This window comes from Sebastes fasciatus, chromosome 9 (assembly GCF_043250625.1).
Source record: "Sebastes fasciatus isolate fSebFas1 chromosome 9, fSebFas1.pri, whole genome shotgun sequence".
Classification (NCBI taxonomy): domain Eukaryota; kingdom Metazoa; phylum Chordata; class Actinopteri; order Perciformes; family Sebastidae; genus Sebastes; species Sebastes fasciatus.
Window position 1 is genome coordinate 24,354,485 of NC_133803.1, and position 22,610 is coordinate 24,377,094.

At 43.3% G+C, this 22,610-nt stretch overlaps 2 protein-coding genes across 6 annotated transcripts in view; both read right to left on the reverse strand.

The window, feature by feature from the left end:
- Window positions 1-22,610, reverse strand: part of LOC141774305 (gamma-aminobutyric acid receptor subunit pi) — a 297,207-nt gene that overhangs the window by 69,785 nt on the left and 204,812 nt on the right. The window lies entirely within an intron of this gene.
- Window positions 1-22,610, reverse strand: part of adgra1b (adhesion G protein-coupled receptor A1b) — a 189,522-nt gene that overhangs the window by 62,040 nt on the left and 104,872 nt on the right. For 3 of the 4 annotated variants that reach the window (XM_074646867.1, XM_074646866.1, XM_074646868.1), the window contains 2 exons: window positions 3,822-4,065; window positions 3,210-3,418 (listed from right to left, as the gene is read on the reverse strand). In XM_074646867.1, the coding sequence (XP_074502968.1) occupies window positions 3,210-3,418; window positions 3,822-4,065 (453 nt within the window). Of the gene's footprint in view, window positions 1-2,398; window positions 3,180-3,209; window positions 3,419-3,821; window positions 4,066-22,610 lie in introns of those variants that run through there. The other variant, XM_074646869.1, reaches the window with a different exon arrangement.

Sequence of the window (22,610 nt, forward strand, 5' to 3'; positions counted from 1 at the left end):
CTTTCCAATGCAGATGCCTTCATCCACAATTACATCCACACTGTCTGTATGAGCCAACACACCACCTGTTCTACTGTAACTGGGATGCAGAAGCATCACCAGAGGAGCCTCCTGCTTCCAGGAATCCACTTCACTTCACATATTCATTAGATCATGTCCAGTGTATGGGAATGCATCTGTGTGCAGCTCTTCCCTTATTGGACCGTGGCCTTAGGGCCTTTGTTATGATTGGATACCAACAAAAAAGCCAGCCACCCCCTCCGTGTGTCTCTCGTTCTAAAGGTCTGCTCCTGCATATTAAACAGTCGGCAGCATTGCAGCAATCAAATGCAGGAACTCCTTCATCCGTGTGTTCGAACTAATAAAATAACACGAGCCACAACTGAGACGGTAAGAACGTAACAGGACACGGTGTGGCTGCAGAGGAGAAGGGGTGTCTTTTTTGGAGGGGGTTAAAAGGGTGATGGGGGGTGGGGGGTGAGGCTTGTCACTGTGATGAAGACAGATGATGAGGCTGCATTGCTGTAAACGAGTGAGTCAGCCCTCCCTTCAGACAGACACAGAGGATGGGGGGTGAGGAGGAGGAAGAGGAGGGAGACGGGGGAAAGGCATGGGAACTGTCCCTGGTGCTGAAATCTGGAACGGCTGCTTTCTAACAGCTTCAAGTTCAGCTCAGTGCAGGAAAAAAAAAAACACACAGAGGTCTGTCTTTCAACAGCTGACCCACATCTGAAACAATCTGCATCACTATAGTTTCAGTGTAACAGGTCAGTAATTGACCTGTTTGATGCATTTATTACACCTGCCAAGCTTAAAAAATCCACAGCAGGATGTTCGGGAGTGTAATATATGCCCAAACAAAAGCTTTGCCATCAAGTTTTTCCCGTCCCAAGTCGGTTATTTTGGCATTCTGATCACAAAGCCAGGGGAGGGAGACTCTCTACCATGTAATTCTCTCTGAGCCAAGTCAAAACGATTCTCATTAAAGTACTTCTTATATCCCAAACCTCAGTCCCCAGGGACAATTGTATTGGGTTGTCATGCTATTTGTAGACTAATCATCTCCACACACATGCACGCACACATTCAGACATGCACGCACACACACCCGCACACACACTAGGGGTCTGGATCAACAGGAATTGGATATTGCATATTGAAAGGCATTGTGCCTTTCAGGCATCTACCCCCCACCCCTCCCCACCCCTCTTCGTATTCTTTGAAATGATTTTGTTGCATTATTCATCTTTCAAAGCTGTCATGCTTTGTGGCTAACCCTCTGTCTCTTTGCTCAACATCACAGATGCACCATGAGAGGGGATTCTTTAACACTGTATACCGCAGACAGCTGATCTAAGGAGGGATTCGGCTGCATCATTTAGAAGAAGCGAGGAAGGTGATACAGCTGTATTAGATATAGTGAGAAACACACCACTGTCACCTTGTCACCAGCATGCTGAGATGTGGAACTTTTTGCTTGTATAGACTTTGCAACTTGTTTCCCCCTCATGAAACACCAGGATTCCTGTTATTTCACTGCTTTTCCTTCACTGATGGAGCTCTCCTTATACTTGTAAACACTGTAAATTAAAAACTTGCAGCCCAGTATATAGCCTATAACAAGACAATTCCCATCTCAAATTTGACATGACAAGATTATGCAACAGGTCTAGTACTTGCAGAAGCCACCCCTACCTATAGAGGCTATAATAAGGGTCATTGTTGCACATGTATACAGTGAGATGAGGCCAACAGGAGAATGATGTCACAAGTCCTGTAAATAAGGGTCCTTTTTCTCGGGCACTGCAGAGAGAGACCAGGCGGGTGTGGTGACTGCATTAAGCAAGACGCGCAAATCCCCGGCGCTAAAAAAAAAAAACGCTCGCATCAAGACATCAGTGATGTGGACGGATATTATCCACCACCACCACCACCACCCCCATCTATACTATGATGACTATACCTTCTATACTTGTCGGACGTGTCTTGGAAGTTCAAAATCATGAATCTGCTGCAAAAAGGGAAATGTGACAAATAGCTGCTGCTGCTTTATTCCCACAGCCCACAAGGTGAGACGGTGCGCAATAAACCCAAAGCCAAATCCAAAGACACATACATGCACAATGAGAACCTGACAACAAGCTTAGTATTCTCCACAGACACCCATCTCCTCTCTCTCTCCACCAGAGCACCACATGCCGTTTTTCTTTCTCATTCCTATGCGGTTTTTCTCCCCTCTCTCTCTCTGTCTCCATCTCCATCTCTCTGTCTCCAGCTTATTTCCACACACAACGGAATTGGCTTCATAAAATATGCAGGTACAAAAAAAAAAAACTCCGACACATCTCAAGCCACAAACACTTTTCTTTCCATGCTCTTACTGAAAAAAAAAACTGACCTCCCAGTCTAACGAATCCCACTCTTCGGTAAACATCCGGAGGATTTCTTTTCATCCGAAAAAAAGCTGGAGAGCAGCAGATCGCAGCAGCGGCTCTACGGAGCGGCGACTGGGCGATGCGATGCCATTGCGCTTTTTTGGTTCTTATTATCCTCATGAAATCAATGCGAACAGGAGGAGGAGGACGTCGTCAGGATAAGGAGAAGAAGAAGAAGGCATCTCGGCACCAAACTTGAGCGACACACACACGATGAGCTTAAGCTTTACAGTCCAACATTTTCTCTTTTTTGGTTGCAACCCAATTAGCGCGTCTTTACCACTCTGCGCTCGGAGGCGAATCGCTCCTGACAAGCAAGACGCTCCTTCTCCTTCTTCTCTCTCTCTCTGGAGCCTCGCTGCTGCTATTTCAGCTGCTGCTGCTGCTGCTGCTGCTTCTTTTTTGGAAGAAGAAGATGAAGAAAAAAAGGAAAAAAAAGGTGGCTGACTATATAACACACGCAACTTCTTCTCATTTCCAGGATATTATAGAGAGGAGGTTGCGCATTTTTGCTTCCTCCAAAGCCAACAAATCCCCTTTAGACAAATCCTTCCACCCTCTGCTGGATGAAGCAACAATAAAAAAGGAAGCAGTTAAAGGTCCCTGCATCAAGTGCTCTCTCTTAAAAACATGTGACTCCATGGTGAGGAAGAAAAAAAAGATGCATTTGATCCATAATAGGCCCTATAAGCAGCAAGTGGGAGAGATGTGTGTGTGGTGGTGGTGGGAGGTGGTGCATGAATGGATACCACACATGTAGACACTACTACTCACCATTAGCACAGCAAAGTTATTATGATGGGTGCAATGAATGGTGGTCGTGTTGCCCCCGGAGGATGTTATGTGGCAACCCTCTGCCCTCCAGCCACCGTGTCCATCCAGCAGGTCAAAATCCCAGTAGGCTGCGGTTGGGTCTACACCCAGTGCGAAGTGCCTGAGAGCGATAGTAACGGAGTGCACGGAGCTCCCGAGGCTGCACCCATCTGCCAAAGGAGAAGCAGAGAGGAGAGGAGAAAACATTCAATTAAGGAAGCCAAGTGGAAAAGTCTGTAAGTGCTATATATATGTGAGGAGCGTGTGGACACATGGGTGCGCACATGCAATATACAAACATTGTGTCAGACATTTTTTTTAAATTTTTTACAGGAACTTTAATCTCAAAATAGAAAAAAAAAAGATTTTTTTTTATTATGTGACATGAAAAAAACTATAACAAGAATTTTATTTTGGAAAACATGGCTGCGCAGTGTCAACATGTTGCGCAGAGGTAGACTGTGTGTGTGCGTGCTCCTGTGTGTGTGTATGTGTGTGTAAGCATGTCGGAGATACAGTATGCGTTGACATCATGGCTGGTGGTGGTAAAAAAAAAATGGATTTCCTTCTTACCTAATTTGGTGAAAGCAACTGGTGTCGAGACGCTCCTGCGCTTCCCATCGTCTGCGAGATTTGACGAATTGCCCGTGCAAGGGAAGAGTTTCCCATTGCGAAACACAATGAACTGCAGCTTGCAAGTGGAGTTATCAACAGATTGCAGCGCAGCAGCAGCAGCAGAGGAGGAAGAGGAGGATGAGATAGGCGGACCAGTACCAGCAGCCAGCGGGAAATGGATTGAGGCGACTGCCACTGAGTTCTGCAGGATGATGGAACAAGAAGAAGAAAAAAAAAAAGAAGAAAAATTAAATAATGTCTTCGAGATGCGCAGGGGGGGTTAAAAAAAAAAAAAGTCCCATATAGAAAAAAAAAGACTGTTTTCTTTTCCCCTCTCTCTCCAGGAGTGGAGGCGACCATAGACCACAAGTGACCAAGGGAATGAGAATCACGTTTTGAAGAGCTCTAGTGCGCCTATTTGGTCAGGCTCCCTGCCGCAGAGGTGGAAATGGTTCTTACCATTTCAGCTTGAGGGCACATCAACACTGCAGCTTGATTTAAAGAGACAACCGGTCTGACTTTATCTTCTTTTCACCGACTATAAAACACCAAAAGAAACCCAGAAAAAAACATCCTTGGCAACATTTTTTTGTTGGGTTTCTAAGAAAGAAAGGTATGTCAAGGTGTATAGGCACTCTCCATCTTTGAGCACAATCCAAACTGATGTTGTAAACTTGCTTTTTTATTTCTGTATATAACTAGCAAGCAAGAATCATCCCTTCTCTGTGCAGCCAGAAAATCCCCATTAGAGTTGCATTCAAGATCCACAATCCCTCAGATCTGTTATTATGACCTGATCATTTTTAGCATATTGAACAGATGGCTGTATTAGTAGTCAGGAGTCTCCCTGCAAATCTGTGCTTAAAAAAAAATAAAAAATCAGGAAGCAGCCTTTAGGAGCTGCATGAAAACAGCTGCAGGAACTTTGCCACATGCTTTAAAGTGAAGTGACGCCCCTGGTGGACAGAAATGTTGCTCAAGGGGTGTGTGTGGACCTGGTGACTGGCTGGCTGCACTGAGGATAGGACAGGCAGCACTTAACCCCAACAAAAGATCAGGTTTAATAATAAAAAAAGCCTTCAGAGTGGCACTGTCAGCATATAGGAGCTGTACATGTGGCCGCACACTCCACTCTGTGCATCCTATCGGGTGATAAACTGCACAGAGGAAACTACAGTGGACTTACAAAAGCAAATAAACACATCTTGTTGGAAAGGCTTCTACCAACATGATCTCAGTTTTCATTTATTCAGAAAAATGGCAATCAATTAAAATAGTTAATCACAATTAATCACCCATTTTTTGTTCAAAATGTACCTTAAAGGGAGATTTGTCAAGTATTTAATACTCTTATCAACATGAGAGTGGACAAATATGCTGCTTTATGCAACTGTATGTATATATTTATTACTGGAAATCAATTAAAGTGGGAATAGACAGTACATTTTTTGGCATCATTGGGCAAAAATTCCATAATAACCTTTCAGCATATTGTTATTCAAGTGATCTGAGATTTAACTAGACTTCTGCACCTCCTCCTGGCTCTGATTTCAGGCTTTAAAAAATCTAGCCCGTGACGGGAGACTTTGACCAATCACAGGTCATTTCAGAGAGAGAGAGCGTTCCTATTGGCTGTGCTCCGGCTGGTGGGCGGTGCTTAGTATTTCCTCAGCAGATCTCAACATGGCTGATGGGTCACAAACTTTCTCATTTTACAGCTAATCAGTACACTACAAGATGTTTCTGAAAACATTTGAGGTGAGAAATAGGCATTGAATAAACAGAATATTGATTCATATTTGATTGGCGCTGCATAGTTTGACCGTTTGATCGGAGTTCGCGAGTGATTGACAGCTGCTTACAGCCGGCTGCTGGGCAGCAGACTGCAGATCAGCTCTTATTGGTTCTTTTCTAAAAAAAGTTATTTTTATATAACTGTCACAATATCCTGACAGTAGACAGGTAATCTGAAAAGAATCATGTTTCTCTCTGTCCTCCGGTGTTCCTAATGGCATCTGCAAGATTTCATATTTGCTTCATTTCGGCTGCTGCTGCTTTAAAGGGAGATTTGTCAAGAATTTAATACTCTTATCAACATGGGAGTGGGCAAATATGCTTGCTTTATGCAAATGCATGTAATATTTATTATTGGAAATCAATAAGCGAGTAAAACAATGACAAATATTGTCCAGAAACCCTCACAGGTACTGCATTTATCATAAAATCATAACATGGCAAACTGCAGCCCAACAGGCAACAACAGCTGTCAGTGTGTCAGTGTGCTGACTTGACTATGACTTGCCCCAAAACTGCATGTGATTATCATAAAGTGGGCATGTCTGTAAAGGGGAGACTCGTGGGTACCCATAGAACCCATTTTCATTCACATATCTATAGGTAAGAGGTCAAGGAACCCCTTTGAAAATGGCCATGCCAGTTTTTCCTCGCCAAAATTTAGCATTATTTAGCCTCCTTCGGACAAGTTAGCATGACATGGTTGGTACCAATGAATTGGTAGGTTTTCTAGTTTAATATGATACCAATATCTTAACACTAGCTTTAAAATCGAGCCAGTTATAACCTAAAAATTGCAAGTTGAGTTAATGCATTAAAGAAATTAGTGGCGTTAAAACAAATCTGCGTTATTATCACGTCAACTTTGACAGGCCTAGAAAAATGCTAATCTTCTGGTCAGTGACCTTCATCAGAGTATGAAACACTTCAATGTCCAAAAACAGACTGCTATCCTCTTTGTTGATGATTAAACTGATTATTCAACAACTGCATTTCTGCCCCGTGAACAGATTCCCAGGAAGAAGCCAAAAAACGCTGTTTATCCCGCAAAGTGACCCTCATGATGCTAATGACGAGGCTGATGGTGTGTTCACAGTAAAGATAATGATTGTGTTACGCGGGAGGCTCGCTCTCCAAATGAAGTCTGCTTTGTTCGGCTTTCAATCACGTCACCCGACAGTGTGAGGGGATCAGCGCTTTGAGCCTCGAGGGGAGGGAAGCTTCCTGCCCAAGATGGATGTGGATGCCCATAAAGTGCCCTTACAGTTAATGGGGAGCTGCTTAGTCAGACGTTCAGCCCAATATACGTCGAGGAGAGGGATGGACAAATTTCTTAATCAAGTTAAACAACAGCTCCTTTTGTGCATTCTTATGTTTCTTATGCAGGCTCCGGTGTTGTTAAATGTGGGCGATGACAGGCTTCGTGGCCCCCTCAGATACAACACTGGGTTGTTTTGTTCTATTATCCCTGAAAAATAATTCTATAGAGATGACAAAGAGCAGCGGCGTGCTTAAGCACAATTCCTTTACATTACATCCGCCGTGTGTGAGGGTGAATTTACAGCATTGGGTTTGTTCGCTATTAGTTTCTGCATTGACTCACTCTTGAAAGGCTATTGATTTCCATCCTGCAGTGCGTGTGTACGTGGGGGAGAGGAAGAAAGACAGAGAACCCTTGCCTTGAAAATTTATGTTGCATCATTTCCTTTATCCAAACAGCTCAAGCTTGGCAGTCAGTTTCCGAGACGTCATGAGATACAGACATCAAGAGATAGAGGCGGAGGGTGGGGGTTGAGCCTCGGCGACCGTCCAGAGACGGGTAGAGATATAAAGGCCGGCTCGCTCTCCGAGGGGTCCTTTCTCACACGGCGAACACACAGACGCCAGGTGACCTCCATCCCCGGGGGGAATGTTTTCAAGGCGTGCAACTCACAAAAAGAAATCTTATCTCATATACTTGTCTCCTCATCTCTTTCTACATCTTTTATCCTCTTTTATGTGGCGTATCAAAGGGATTTACAGCCCAGAGGGCGAGCTATAAGCCACGGCGCTCGCAAGGTCCCATTCTCAGCGACAATCTATGTTCCTCCTGAGCAACCTAAACAGCTACATTTCCTCAACCCCAACGCCACCGGGGACCTCGCACTTCAGAGTTGATTTAGCTGGTTGTACCTCAGCCGTCTGACCTTCCTCCAAGACCCTCCCTTTTTCCAGCAGGGCAGCATGCTGTAGCCTAGGTAACCACAATCACACTCTCCCCTCCGTCTCTCTCGCTCTAGCCTCGGGATCATTCTCCTTCTCCTTTTTTTCCCCTACTTCTTCCCATCCTCACAGAGAGGGCATCCAGGTGAATGTCAGCTCCTATTTCCTAGGCTGTTCCCTCTCCTCCTCCCTACCTCCCTCCCTCCCTCCCTCCCTCCGTCCTCCTCCACCTGCTCGATAGAAGCACAAAGCTGCACAAACAGCCTGCAGGGCAAAACACAACAGCGCTGTTTGACCCGGGGCAGCCACCGAATCACAGCATAAACATCACGCTCAAACATGGCTCCTTGACTTCACAGGGGGATTACTGTCGATGCGTGCTTTAGACAAAGAGGTGAAAATTAAGAGCCAGAGAGTGTGTTTTTATTGCATCATCCAGAATTAGAAAAAGCCACAGCTCTGCGCCTTTGTAGATACATCTGTGGGAGAGATAAATGTATTTATTTGCGCAGGCGGCAACTTGGAAATTAACTATAAATGAAATGAATTTAGCTCAAAGGGCAGCCCGCTGAGCTCGGGCCCCGGCCGAGAAGAACTGCTGACGAGCGCGATGGGAGATTTGCATAATTTTTTCCTTGTAATCATTGGCAGTCCCGTCAGCGCAGACGTGGTCAAAGACGCGGTGACCATGACAAATAGGTAGACATCAGGGAACTTCAGGGGGGCATTTCTACCCATAATGTTTCAGAGTCTGACAATAAATCACAGTTGGCTCACGAGCAACATTCAGCGAGACTTTGTACACGCGCCTCTGCTGGAGCTACTTTCGAGGTTTCTGCTTGTAAAAATACAAACAAAAGGAGAAATAATTCCACAAAAGTGATTGCCATGGTTGCAGCTTGAAAGGCGTTTTCCCTCTTGAGCATCATTATGTTGTAGTGTTGTTAGCATTACTTATCAAGAGAAATTAAACACAGTCCTATACGGTTGCCATGCCAACAGGAGTCTGTTTCCTCCAGACTGGGTTGGGGTGGAAGAAGTGGAGGGGCATTTGAGCAGATTTCAAGCAGGAAATCAGGCTCTTTGGAGAGGCAGAGATGTGCTTGAGCTGTCAGCTACGCTCTCCTCAGTCAGCTCTGACTCAAGCTGTCACATCACAGGGTTGTGTCTTAACAAAAAACATTCAAGAGGCTGCAACAGATGGACAACATTGTCTGGTTAAAAAGGCATTGTGGATTACAAATTAATGAGTTTATTTATCGAGTGTAAAAGCAGAACTAAGATATTAGCTGCGGGGTGATTGATAATGAGCCAAAAGGGGCTCTACAGAACCTCCATTGACAGCTATGCGCGTATCCAGAAATGTATTCTAAGAGTTTGTCTCATCAGCCTCCCGATGCCACGTCAGTGTAGCCTACATGCCCATTATTAGCAAAGGCACAGAGAACTGTGACTCAATACACAATGTCTCTTGAAAGCACATATTTTCATGCAGCGCTGTAATGATAAGAAACAATTTGGGCACAGAAAGAATAAAAACAAACATTATTTCATTCCTCTGAGTCATCTCCTATTTATTGCTAAAGGGTCAGTTCACCCAAATCACAAAATAACATATTCTAACTTGTTGGTATCAAGCCATGTGGAAAGTTTAAGATATCCACTTATGAATCTTGTAGGGCTGCAAATGATGATTATTTACGTTGTCGATTAATCTGTCATTAATTTTCTTGATTAATCAATTAGTTGTTTGGTCTATAAAAGGCTAGAAAATGGTGAAACATGTCATTCAGTGTTTCCCAAAGCCCAAGATGACATCCTCAAATGTCTTGTTTGATCCACAACTCAAAGATCCTCAGTTATCTGTCATAGAGGAGTAAAGAAACCAGAAAATATTCACATTTACTAGACTGGAAAGACAAGTTGCTTCTGAGTTTTTAATGTGGTGCCATGAGCACCACAAATTAAGTTATATTGACCTCAACTGTATTAGCTTGATTTAACGCCAAGGCGATTTAGATAGGTCTGTTTTTGATGGTTAATTCCCAGTTGTGTAATAACTAAGGCAGTCAGAGCTGTGTGGGCCTGATTAAGAATAGGCACATAAGCTTCCTGTAACCGAGCCAAAGAGTAGCTACATCCATGAAAAATAGAGAAAATGGCGGTGGAGATCAATGAAGCTGTACAGGTTACTTTAAGTCAAATGACAGAAATAACAACTCTTCAATCTTCAATCATTGTGACAAACATTACCTTAAAGCTGGATTCATACTTGAAGCACGGCAGGTTTTATTTTATAGCTCAGCGTTGGATTTCGCTCGTTGATAGCCGAATAAATTCTGCCTACTAGCGCCGTGTAATTGACAGATAAAAACCCTAAACTATCTGCATGGCTGGATAACCCTTGAAGTATTTGAGAGGATATGTTTCTTTGCAATTTGGATGAACCAACTCTTTAATATAATTCATTCCTTATTTTCTTTGAGGGGAAATTTGACTTCATCATTGATCTTCAATTTGCATTTCAGTAAAAGGATTATGTCTTGATGACAACAGGGTTTCTCTCGGGTTTTTTCGCTTTGGAAGCTTTTGGCTTAGAAAATATAAGCACTTCATAATATTCCAGAAGTGTTTTTTTCAGATAGCTCGCTGTGTTGTAAGAAATCAATAGTGAAAATATCTGTGTCTCTATTCTCTCAGTGTTAATGAGCAGACAGAGTAAAGGTCTGGATGCGTCATTAAGTAAATAACATTCATATTCGTGTCCATTCGAGGTGAAGAAACGGCTCTCCGGCAAGCGCCTGCACTACAGAGAGCCAACGACAAGCCCAGAGCCTTTTATCTATTCATGTATTCATTCACTCTCTAAACCATTCATTACCTGCTTATTCACTAACATGCTCACTTTGAATACTGCTGACGAGCTATAATTGGCCTTTGTGAATAAGACTGAATTGGCCTGACTGGAATCGTAAAAAGAGACAGTGTCCGGTACACAATAATGTACCTTTTTACCGTAGGCTGAGAAAGGATTTCACCCACACACACACACACACACACACACACACACACACACACACACACACACATACACACACACGCACACATACACACACACACAGTCGTGCGGTCCTTTTGGAGCCGGTCCAGGTCGTGTTTTACTATCACCACATTTTCTCTCCCACGCGTCCATGCTTCTGAAGTTTGATTCAGCTGCAGGGCAGGGAGACAGGATTAATGGGCGGTCATTTGGTGCAGCAATAACAGTTGGCTGTCACACAAATTGGGTGTGCGAGCGCTGCCCGAGAGGTGAAACACAGTCGTAACTTTGGATTAGGCCGCAGGGATAAACGTATGAGCTCCCCCTTAATTCAGTACATCCAAGAGCTCTGTTTTGTTTTTTTTACAATTGCTTCCAAATCAGCCTTCACTTATTTTGGGTCATTGGTCCAACGGAGAAAAGGCAGTGATACAATCATGGTCATGTTGAGCCACTAATTCATTAATAGATTTCTCACTTCTGTTCCACCTGTCGGATGGTGTCATGGGCCGAGGCCATAGTCCTATATTACTGATGTATAGGTTTGAGTACTTTTACAGAACACTTTTTTTCGTCCGACACCCAAGCCAGGCACCAGGACGAAGTGTCCATAAACTGTATATAAGAAGTGGACGTAGTCACCGACACGTCGCCCATTGGTTTGTGGACTGGCGTTTTGAAGCCTTGAGTTCGACCATAATTTACTAAATGAACATCATGCTGTATTGAAGAAGACTTGAAACTAGTGATTGAGACCATAAACTCATGTTTACAATATTTACTGAGGTAATAAATCAGGTGAGAAGTAGGCTCATTTTCTCATAGACTTCTATACAATCAGACTTCTTTTTGCAACCAGAGGAGTCGCCCCCTGCTGGCTATTAGAAAGAATGCAAGTTTAAGGCACTTCAGCATTGGCTTCACCTTACAGACCTGGAGGTTGCCCACTGGAAGTGACTGAGCGGGTTGTTAAAAATTGCGAAAGAACGCATCACTAAAAGAGCGCTAATATTTTTTGAACTTATGAACGATTCCCTGTCAAAATCAAAATCAAGCAAGCTAAGAAAACAAACTAAGTGACGTATTCTGTCTGTCTGCCTATTGATCTCCTCCACTTCGTTTCAGTACTACGGACCAATATCGTTTGGCTCATTTAAAGCACAAGTTTTAAGAAAAAGCACAGATACAATTCAGGCTTTTATTCATAAAAATATTATATCAGACTCCAAAAGATATCTGATGGATTTCAGACACACTGCGTCTCAAAACAGCAACAACCGCCGATATCAAATGTCACAACTCGTCCGTTCCTCGCGCTGTCGTCATTACCGTAGCTTTAACCAGAAAGTGTGCATTCCACTCCAACAACGTGATTAAAGCAGATCTCCATTTGAAGAGAGAGAGCGGGGTAGAACAGTTGCGGCCTCTTTGGGGCCTTTTCAGATTGTAATTTGAGATTCGGCTCGGAGGTGAAATGAATGTGAACTGGTGTGTGTGCTTCGCAGATTGAATCATTCAATTACCTTTCAGTCGCTATTTGATTTTCTGCGCGTGTGGTGTTTATGACAATCCCTCAATTTTGGCAAGCCAAGGCCGAGTATTGATCTCATAAACGTACGCCATCAGACTGTTTGCAGTCTGAGGGGAAAAAGGTGAACTCGATAAATTAACTGGAATGAAATAATTATGCCGCGGAGTGTGACCCTAACGGTTGACGGTCATGCTGTTACACAAACACAGAGATTTTTGATGTGTATCTTGTGTCCTTTCCATGATGTATCGTGTGTATTAGCTGATAGTAATAACCAGATATGGTGGTCCATAGTGCCTCCTCCCATTTAGAAGGTATAGTAAGAGCTGCCTAAGTGTCTCCATGGTAACCTGCCTATGAATCTGAGTGACTTAACAATTTCCCTCCACAGTGGGAGAGCAGGGGGGTAGCGGGCGCTTCATGTGTTAAGTGCCTTTACATCAACATGGGTATACATGAATATGCATGACTGTGGGGAGCTGGGGATCATTCATCAGCAAATCCAACATGCTACAGTGAAATGGCTGGCCGCAGACCTCCACTAGGGAACGTGATTAACCGCCCTCTCAACCTCCTCTTCAGCAGATATCAAACTGTTACAATTTCAACGATTTTTAAGAAAGAAGACATAATAAAAATTTTTATATGCGATTTGATCAACCCCCAGGAACGTGTACATTTCTTTGTGAGCTTGATGAGCTCTATAGGATGAGCGTATCGTCCCTCGCATCGCACCTACACACACACCTGCTGTTGTGTAAACGAATGAGACGCTAGAGGGGGTCCAGGGGTCGTCGCTGTCTGCGTGGATGAGACAAATCACTGTGAGGAGAAAGAACAAAGCTTTGGAGATGAATCACCTACACGCGCACGCTTCTAAACAGCGTAACAGGACATCTACGGTCCCGTCATCGTGGTAGATGATGCAACAAGCTGACTGCTTCCAGCTGAACCCTGCAGCGGGGAGGCGGTGAACCAATCAAGATGCACACATACACACACACACATACATACACGTGTCCTGGCAGCCAGGACAAACACAACAACATTAAATTCACCACGATACAGCGCTGTGTGTAAAGGCTGCACTGAGAACATTACATGGCAAATCATCATCAGAACACTCTACATGCTTAAAAAGGTGTTAATTATCAATTATAGAGCCATTTTCTTAATTTAAAATATGAGTATATGAAAATTCAAAAAGAGGCATTGCTTTGCTTACATGTATTCAAGCTACCATTAGCATTGTCTAGAGATGTGATTGTCTACAGTGGCCTGTTCTCTCATTTTGCATTTAACTTCTTGCCTGGAGAATGCCCAGGGGCACTGCCAGGGCAAATCTAGCAGATCTGGGAAGGAAATTACAGCCCAGAAAAAGGGGAGAAGGAGAGTGTCGTATATGTATGGCCTCCTTTTACCATATTAATCCCTTCCTACTAATCCTTCAGCCGCACCAAATAAAAACTGTAATGGCCTTGGTGGTCATCTTTATCTCTATGACGAGCTCATTCCCAGGCCAGTATGTTTATTACGCTCCTATATTGTGTCTTTCTGTGAGTCTGATATTATTGCATGTGGGCTGTGAAGGTTATACAGTTCTGATATCTTTGAGCTCAAAACATGTGCAGTCCTTGACAGTACACACATAAAAGACAGAGTAACAGGGTGGATGCTGGTTTACAAGTCACGATCTGGAGGTGAGCTGTTCTTGGCTGTTGCTCATGAGAAGTATCTGCGTCAAGCGTCTCAGTTAAAGGTTGCATCGAGCAGTTTGTAGACTTGGATGTGTGTAACAGTGTGAATGTGATGCAGAGCAAGTCAGAAAAACAAGAATAAGTGTATTCACTGAACCAAACCCACCCGGGATAAAGCTTCCGCCCACTGTGCTTAGTCACATAGCATTGGCTTTATTAAAATTCTAGCCTCCACATTTTGAAAGTCAACAAAGGTTGTGTTTCTTCACACAATCATAGCTGTAAACACATTATTCACTTATCTCCGGCTAGAAGAATATTCCATCGAGAAGTTTAGGCTCTGAAATGTTGTGGGAAAAAAAGTGAAATTTAGAAACTTCTTTGTTTTGATCTGTAATATGCTCCCGACACTCAAGTTGTCCATAAACATAGATAAGTATACTGCTGTTTTGCACTTCTTCAAAGCTTCAAAATCCACAGTGTTTAGTGTTCAATGGCGACGAAAGGACCAAGCAACTACTTTTCAAGTTCACTCAGATATTTTCATACTTGAATTAGTAGTCTTCACGGGTGCACTCAGTTCCTATAGTAACCAAGACCTGACCTAGCAAGGTCAGGCAAGCTTGACAAAAAGAAACACGGCCACGCCATCAGATAGTTTCTGGACGCCAGGCAATATAGCATCAAAAAGCAAACAGCAAGGACTACATTATGCGGATATATTCACGATGATAAACTTTACTCAGGTAACTTTCCTGTTGTGATGCTAGACGGGGTGGCACGTAGCGCAGAGATAATGTTAACAAAGGAACAAAATCATGCAAAATCAGGCAGGTTCACCAAAAACTCCTTCAGCTCAGACTCCAGCGGGGCCTCCGGCAGCGACCAGCCCACCGTGGACAGACCCAGATCTGGCTCCGCTGGCACTCTCAACCTGCAGTCGGAGCTCCGCTGGTCCCAGCTGGGAGCCAACACCGACAAAACGCTGCTGGTGGCCCAGGCCGTATTGCTGGGCCCGCTGTAGGGAAGGGAGGCACGGGAGAACCAGAACCACAGACTGAGCGGGGCAGACTGTCAGACCTCGCTGCAGTAAAATGAGAGGTTCCTCGTAGAAACCGTGACTATATACAATGTAATGTGTCCGTGAAGATTGTGACATACATAGTGATATTGCCTTTGAACAGACGTAGCATATATAAGTAGGCCTATAACAGGAAAGGGGAAAGTTGACCGAGGTTCTGCTGGGTTCCAAGCATGCTCAACAGTTACTGGAGCACAGAGCAAAAATGAACGGGACTTAGGAAGGGTCTCGTTCTATTGCTGTGGTTCTTGGTCGTTGATTGGTGCCGCATCCAAACTCAAAACAGACATGCAACTTGACTTTGACCAATGACTTGTGACTTTTGAGTCTGAACAAGTTCGTAACGGTTCTGCACACAGAGATGTGACTCAGGAGGCAGAGCAGTTGAAAGCAATCAATCGTTTACTTGGTAAGAAGTTCAAGGCAGAGTTTGGCAAAAGATGATCAGTCGGCGAGGGAAAGGAACAGGCAGGCAAGAGACAGGACTTACAAAACAATGGCTTTGTCCCACCTCTGCATTGTGCTGCTGCCAGTGTTGGTGGTCCCTTGCTACTTGGGCTTGTTCGGTTTGGCCACATTTAGAATCAGATTGAATTATCCTTGGGTCTTAGACCAGGTGTGACTGTCCGCAGGTCCTTGTTTGGATAATTTATCTTTGTTAAAAACTAATGTATGCACCTTGGTTTTTGGTAGGTTTCCTCTGTCTTTGTTTACACAGGATGCGTTCAGGCACAGTACTGAGTGTAGGTCACCTGCATATTGGCAGGTACCAGAGTCTAACACACGATCACTGTACTTAAATGGAAGAAAATAGACTTCAAGGGTGAAACATGATATGTGGCCTGTGTAGATAGCTTTATTGATTAAAATAGAAGCCTATCTGTTCTGTCAGACATGTGTGAGACAGACGACTGAAACACCTCCTGTGTAGACAAGCCTTAACCTGAACTGCAGTTGTCCTCCACGAAGATGCAAGCTACAGACTTTTCAGAGTCACCTTTGAAGGAGCAGTTTGACATTTCGCTAATTTGCTTTCTTGCTAAGAGTTAAAATCAGGAGTCTCTGATGACGCCAATCCTCCATGAAGCCCCATAAAACCAGAAAATTGTTTCTTTACACTTTGGTTTTTGTATAGATTAAACAAATAAGATATAACCTGTTAATTAGGGAGTTTAAGGGGTATTGTTTGGTGGATTTTTATACCTTTGTACAGAGCCAGGAGAGCTGTTTCCAGTCTCTATGCTACACTAAGACTACCGTCTCCTGGCTCCAGCTTCATACTGAACAGACAGATATGACAGTGGTATTGATCTTCTCATCTAACTCTGGGCCTAAGCATATTTCACAAAATGTTCCTTTAAAGCCTACAGGTGGTGAACATTTAATACTCAAAAAATTGATTTTCAGTTGAGTCTTCCTCTCATTTAAATGTAATTATCCTTATTTGTCACAAGTGGTAGTTACACATTAATGTAACAAGAAATAAACGATTCCTCAAAGTTTTATCTACCAGTTTTTATGTAATGCATGCACTTTTGATGTGTTTGTCCACAGCTGCTGTTTGGTATTCTGTACAAGTCTCCCAGTCTTGGTCATGCTGAGGAATCCAAGACACTTCAACATGAGCAAGGGTAGGATGGAGGATTTATTGGAGCGCCCTTGTGCCTCAAACGCACATCCCTTTAATCGATCTGTTGAAGCATTACCATAGTCAGCTCACTCTGACTGTCAAGCCTTGCCCCATCCCCCCTCCAAGTTTGGATCAATGATGGTCCCATTCACAGTCAACCCGACCCCCCCTCCAGCTACAGTGGGACCGGAGCCAATTGACTCATATATGTAGTGAAAAGAGGAGGAGGAGGCTTGTATTCCTTAATCAGCACCATCATTCTAACGATCAGGCAGGCAGCAATTTCTCCAGCGCCATGATGGTGATGGCCATGATGGGAATGGCAATTCTCTTAATAAGATGAAAAAAAGATGATGATCTGAGCTTACTATGAGCAAATGAAATCCCCCGGGATCTGCACTCGATTCGTCAGCCATTTAATCTGTTAAACAGGGGTAATAAACTGGTGTCAATCTACTGCCTGTTTAGCACAATGGCAGTAAAAACCTGGCCTGAGCCATGTGGTAATAGAGGTGGTCTGAACTCGTGACGTGCTCTTGTGTCTTAAAATATATTGAAATACCTGGCTAAATTCCAAATGCACTGACACGCACTGCGTTGGCAGCAGCTCTAAGGATTCCAATACATGAAGTGATAATAAAAATACACTATAGGAGACATATGCTTACAGATTGACATCCAAACATCCACTCTCTTTAGCTGATTATTAAGAAAGGAGAGAGAAATTCGTAACGACATGCAACAAAGGGCCCCTGGTGGACTGAAACCACGGGGTATTAGGATTACACGGTCAGCATCTTATACCTACTTATTCCTGATCATAGGCGTGATTGAACCTTCTTATTGTAAGTCGACAGCAGTGCTAACCACTGAGCTGCATTAATTTAATAATTTCAGGCATAACAAACTGGTAGCATCATGAGTGAGTTATGTGGCTACTGTACTAGCAAGTAGAGCAGAAAAGATTAGTCAATTCATTGATTAGTTGATTGACGGAAAAATAATTATCAACTATTAAGATATTGATTCACTGTTTACAGCTTCTGTTTCAGTTTCAAATGGGAATAGTTGCTGCGTAAAAACTAATGCAACATTTTACTTGTCTTTGACCGAGATCCAAGGTCAGTGTCTATAATTAATGGCTGCACATAATAACCTCAGTGATAGATGTCAATTTATCAGGCTTTTACACCCATGCCACATCACTGAAATGAACGGTCATATGATTTGGACGGAGCAGAGCTAACTCCAGCCAATGTACCCACAGCACACACTCATCCATTTACAGAGCCCCCACTTGGCCCAGATTAGCATCAGACAAGAGGGCACACTTTGAAGATTCGGTCTCAAAAAGTGATTAGCTGGGAGCCAGCCATGTAACCCAACAGGGACTTATTAGCCATCCCACTTAGTGTACACAGTGACCACAGAGAGACAGAGACAGAGGGAGGTAGAAGGAGAGAAGTCATTCATCAGAGATTTGTTTTCACCCTGATTAGGAAACAAGCAAAGTAATGGTGTTAACAACCCACTGACCTTTGTGTCATTGCCCAGTTTAACATAGGCCTCAGAACGCTACAATCATCCTTGATCCAAGCGTTGGAGCCTTGAAAAAGGTGAAACAAAGAGATTTGAAGCGATTGTTTTTGATTGATTGTTGTGCTCGTTCCAAGTTGGACCGTGCAATCGATGATTTACCTCTCCAGTTTAGTTTAGGAGCATACAGCCGGGCTCTTCTTTACTGAGTACCATCCATTCTTTAAAAACTCCACACTCTAGCATGGCTAAAGTAAACCGTCTGTATGCACACTGGTCATTGGTCAATTAATAACACATTTCAAAACTAGTCACATCGGTGAAATTGCCAATTCATTTGCATCTACAAAATTGTGCCTCCAACTCTATACTCTTATTCCTCTGAAAACAAGTGAACATTTTGGAGTATGTAATTATTATATTTGTTCCCATTAAGTTATCACTTCTCTAACTCGTCTCAGGAATATTTTAAAAAAGGCCAAATGACATTTCATTGGTACTGATCGAATGAAACACTTTGAATTACATCCTGCAAATCACGGTGTAATTATTCAGTACATATGGGCTATCAATACAATACCCTTATCACAGTGTAAAGCCGAAATGATACTTTCCGCATCCGCGAGTATGTAAGGGTCTGCATGTCATCAGAGGTGTACACATAGACTCTGTGTGGACATCCCTGTACCTCCAATTTGTTGTGCGCGACCACTACGCTAAAAGTGGTAGCATAGCAATTATACAGGGTATAACGGTAGGTAACATGTATTCGTATTGAACCGTTCTTTGGAGGGCGTTCGGTTCGGTATGCAACATCCTTTCGGTACGCCTTGTGAGCTGTTAAAAGTCTACTACTCGCAAACGTGGAACAGAAATTCTGGAGTTGAGTTTTACCCAGACAGTTTTCTCAGCGCACCAGCTGTTGTCAGCTGTAAAACTGTAAAAAAGTTATTTTCTGCATTATCTGTGCTTTCCCTGTTGAACAGAAAAAGTACAGAACCGGGACCCCAAAACCAACGTACATACCGAACTGTGAATTCTGCGTACCACTACGCTGCTAGAAGCGATCTACTGCGTATGTGTGGAACATGTCCTCCGAGCAGACTCCAGAAAGTAGTATAAACAGAACTACTAAGCGTCCGCGGTGTTCGCGGCTGTCCTTGTACGCTTGGGAGTATAACCGAGGCTGAAGCCTGAGCTATGAGGGCTTAAACAAGGAGTCCTTGTGTGCCCCCTTTCACTGTAATTATAGTGCAGTTAAAGGATATGCAGGCTAATTTGTGGGCTGTAATCTAAAGTGTTATCTTGGAAACTGTTGTTTCTTAAAACGATCTCCAGTTATTGGTAAATTTGAAGGGAAATGCATATTTTTGTATTATAGGTCTAGACACAATATTGAAACATCCCTCTTACGAATCTTAAGATGGATATTTTTGCAGCAATATCCTGAGAGAGCTCCTTGAACTCAACAAGACTAGCAGCTAAATAAACACCATAATGTATGCATGGACATACAGCATGACATTTCCTTGAAGAGGCACAAGACACACTCCACCTTGAATCTCCTCTCCAGTGTCAGACTGGAGTGGGATTCAGCTGTGGTAATGGTGGAGAGAAGGGGGTGTGTGATTTATACCAACAAGCTCATTGCTGCTGTCCCCCTCTGTCCTGAGAGAGACACTATCTGGCTGTTCGCCTTCAATCCTTTGACCCCGGGCTAAGACTGCTGGCCATCTCCAGCTCCATCAGACTAAAGAGCTTGCCACATGCCCCGAGCGACGGCCGCTATGTCACAGCATCTGAGCTACAAGCATCTCAGGGGTGGGAGCTAATTGGTCACTTTATGGCAGCGAGTCCGTCCCAGCCACTCTCTTCAGAAGAGGTTAGCGTTGTCATCAAGGCGTCATTACAGCGAGAGATTTGACCGAAGTAGCTGTGCCGGGGCAGATACAAAGATTAGCTCCCTGCTTCGACCGTGGATTCATTTAAAAGTCAATCTGGCTACTTAATGCTCCTCTGTTCAAGTGATATTACTTTAGGTTTCTGTGTCCTTAAAGAGGTCGTCCACTAGATCACCATTAAAAAAGAATTAGGTGACAGTACTGAGCTAAGTGCTTGCTGTCGAGCTGTCGAACTGCTCATGCTACCTACCCAGTTCTTCTTCTGTTTCTTTAAGTCAAAACATCATAAGTCCGTAGACCAGTGCTGAAACAAATAACTGATTAATCGGTTTATCAATCAACGGAATACTAATCGGTAACCATTTAGATAGTATAGTATTTGTTTAAAGGGGACATATCATGCTAATTTTTCAGGTTCATACTTGTATTTCGGGTTTCTACTAGAACATGTTAAAAAAAACTTCTTATTTTTCTCGTACTGTCTGTCTGAATATACCCGTATTCACCGTCTGTCTGAAACGGTCCGTTTTAGCCCAGTCTGCTGATTGGCCTGTGAGAAAAATATGGTGTACCTTTGCAAAGGTAGTTCTCAAGCTGTCGGTGGAGATACTCAGCTGGTGTGTGATATATTCTAATGAGGCTGCAAGTGACATAGGAAGGGGAGCCAAATCTGAATAGCTTGTTGAATCCAAGCGGAAACCTCCGGTGCTGAGAAATGAAGCCAATGCAGAAGTGCCAAAAACTGCAGTTCTTCAAATGGCTACTTGAAGCTGCCTCCAAAATCGAGTCAATCCCCACAGACCTCAACGTTAAAGTGCCCGACTTTACAGCAGAAATAAACATGTTTACAGTCTGGTACAAAAACTATTTGGTCTCTGTAGCTGCTAGATTTGCTTCACTCACCAGCCAAAGAAACAATGGTAATCTATTGATTGGCTTGTAGATTTTGGAGTCCACCAGCCGCAGTGGCAGGTAGACAAAAACATTAATTTCCAACACTGCTAGGCAGCCCACAAAAAACTGATTGGGTTGTCTTAATTCACAGTTTGTGGGTTGGTAGGCACTTTTTCAACTAAAAATGCCAAACATTTCCAGTTTCTCAAATGTGAGGATATTTGCTCTTTCCTATAGTAAACTACAGACTTTAGACTGTTGGTTGGGTAATGGTTGAAACAAGGCGGCACAAGCTGAAAAGACCACACATAACCACATCATTTTAAAGCCAGAAAGCAATGTCCAATTTACAGCCGACACAGAGAAACATTAGCATTCATTTGGTGTTGTGTTTCTGGTGACTTGACCGGTGCAAGTACAATTCGTTCTCCTATTAGCTCTGTTTTGATCTCCACCAAGTCCTGAGGGAAATATCTGGCTCTGTAGCTGCTTAATGCTCCACTTTCTTCACCAGCTAGTCTCTAACTTTATCTGTCTGCTGTTTGGCGCTGGGCAGCTAATGTACTATGGGTTTATCAGAGCTTTATCACAGAAAATAGCTGGCTGCTGCAGCTGGAAATCAGGTTGATGATAGCAGAGTTTGGTGTCAAAAAATCGAAAACAATGATCCAAAATGGACTAAAAGGCTCTATTGAACTGAAGCGAACTGCAGAGTTTGGTGGTCATTTTTGGTGGGTTCGTAAGTACAAGCGAAACCTTTCACAACACGAGGGTATTTCATCCATTGTTGTTAAATAATATTTATTAGTGCAGCTTTAAACCATACTAAACTAATGCTAGCAATTGCAATTACAGCATGCGTCCAAACTGCAAACTATACAGCATTATGATCAACTCTAATGGCTTCACTGACATATGATCGCTTTCATTTTACTTCAGAAATTCTGGGTTTTCCATGAGCCATTATTACTATTTATTGACAGTTCGTTATATTTAGGTCTAATGGTATGTGTCCACACGATACATCGCTTCCACGCTTCTCATTCATTGTCTATGTAAGCAGCCGTGCAATGCATTCTGGTAGTGTGGCGGTGCGATTTGAGAGACGGGGCGTCACGTTGGACGCTCCTCATTTGCATAAAGTTGAGGTCTAGGCTACTTTATGCAAATCAGGGGTATCCGGCGCGACTTGCCATCTCTGGAAACTCCCAAGAAACTTTTAAACTAACCACCGTTGATCTAAAATAAAGAGATTTAGCAACTGCTTGGCTTATCTCTCGCATAAAATGTGTTCAGAAACACATTTCGGTGACCTATTTTTGTAATATAAGAGAAAAAAGCTTCCAATTGAGCCGCCAAAAACACCCATGTGGACACGTACCAGGAGATGAACATATAAATGTGGCTGCACAACTAACTAGGGAATCTTTAGCCTTATACA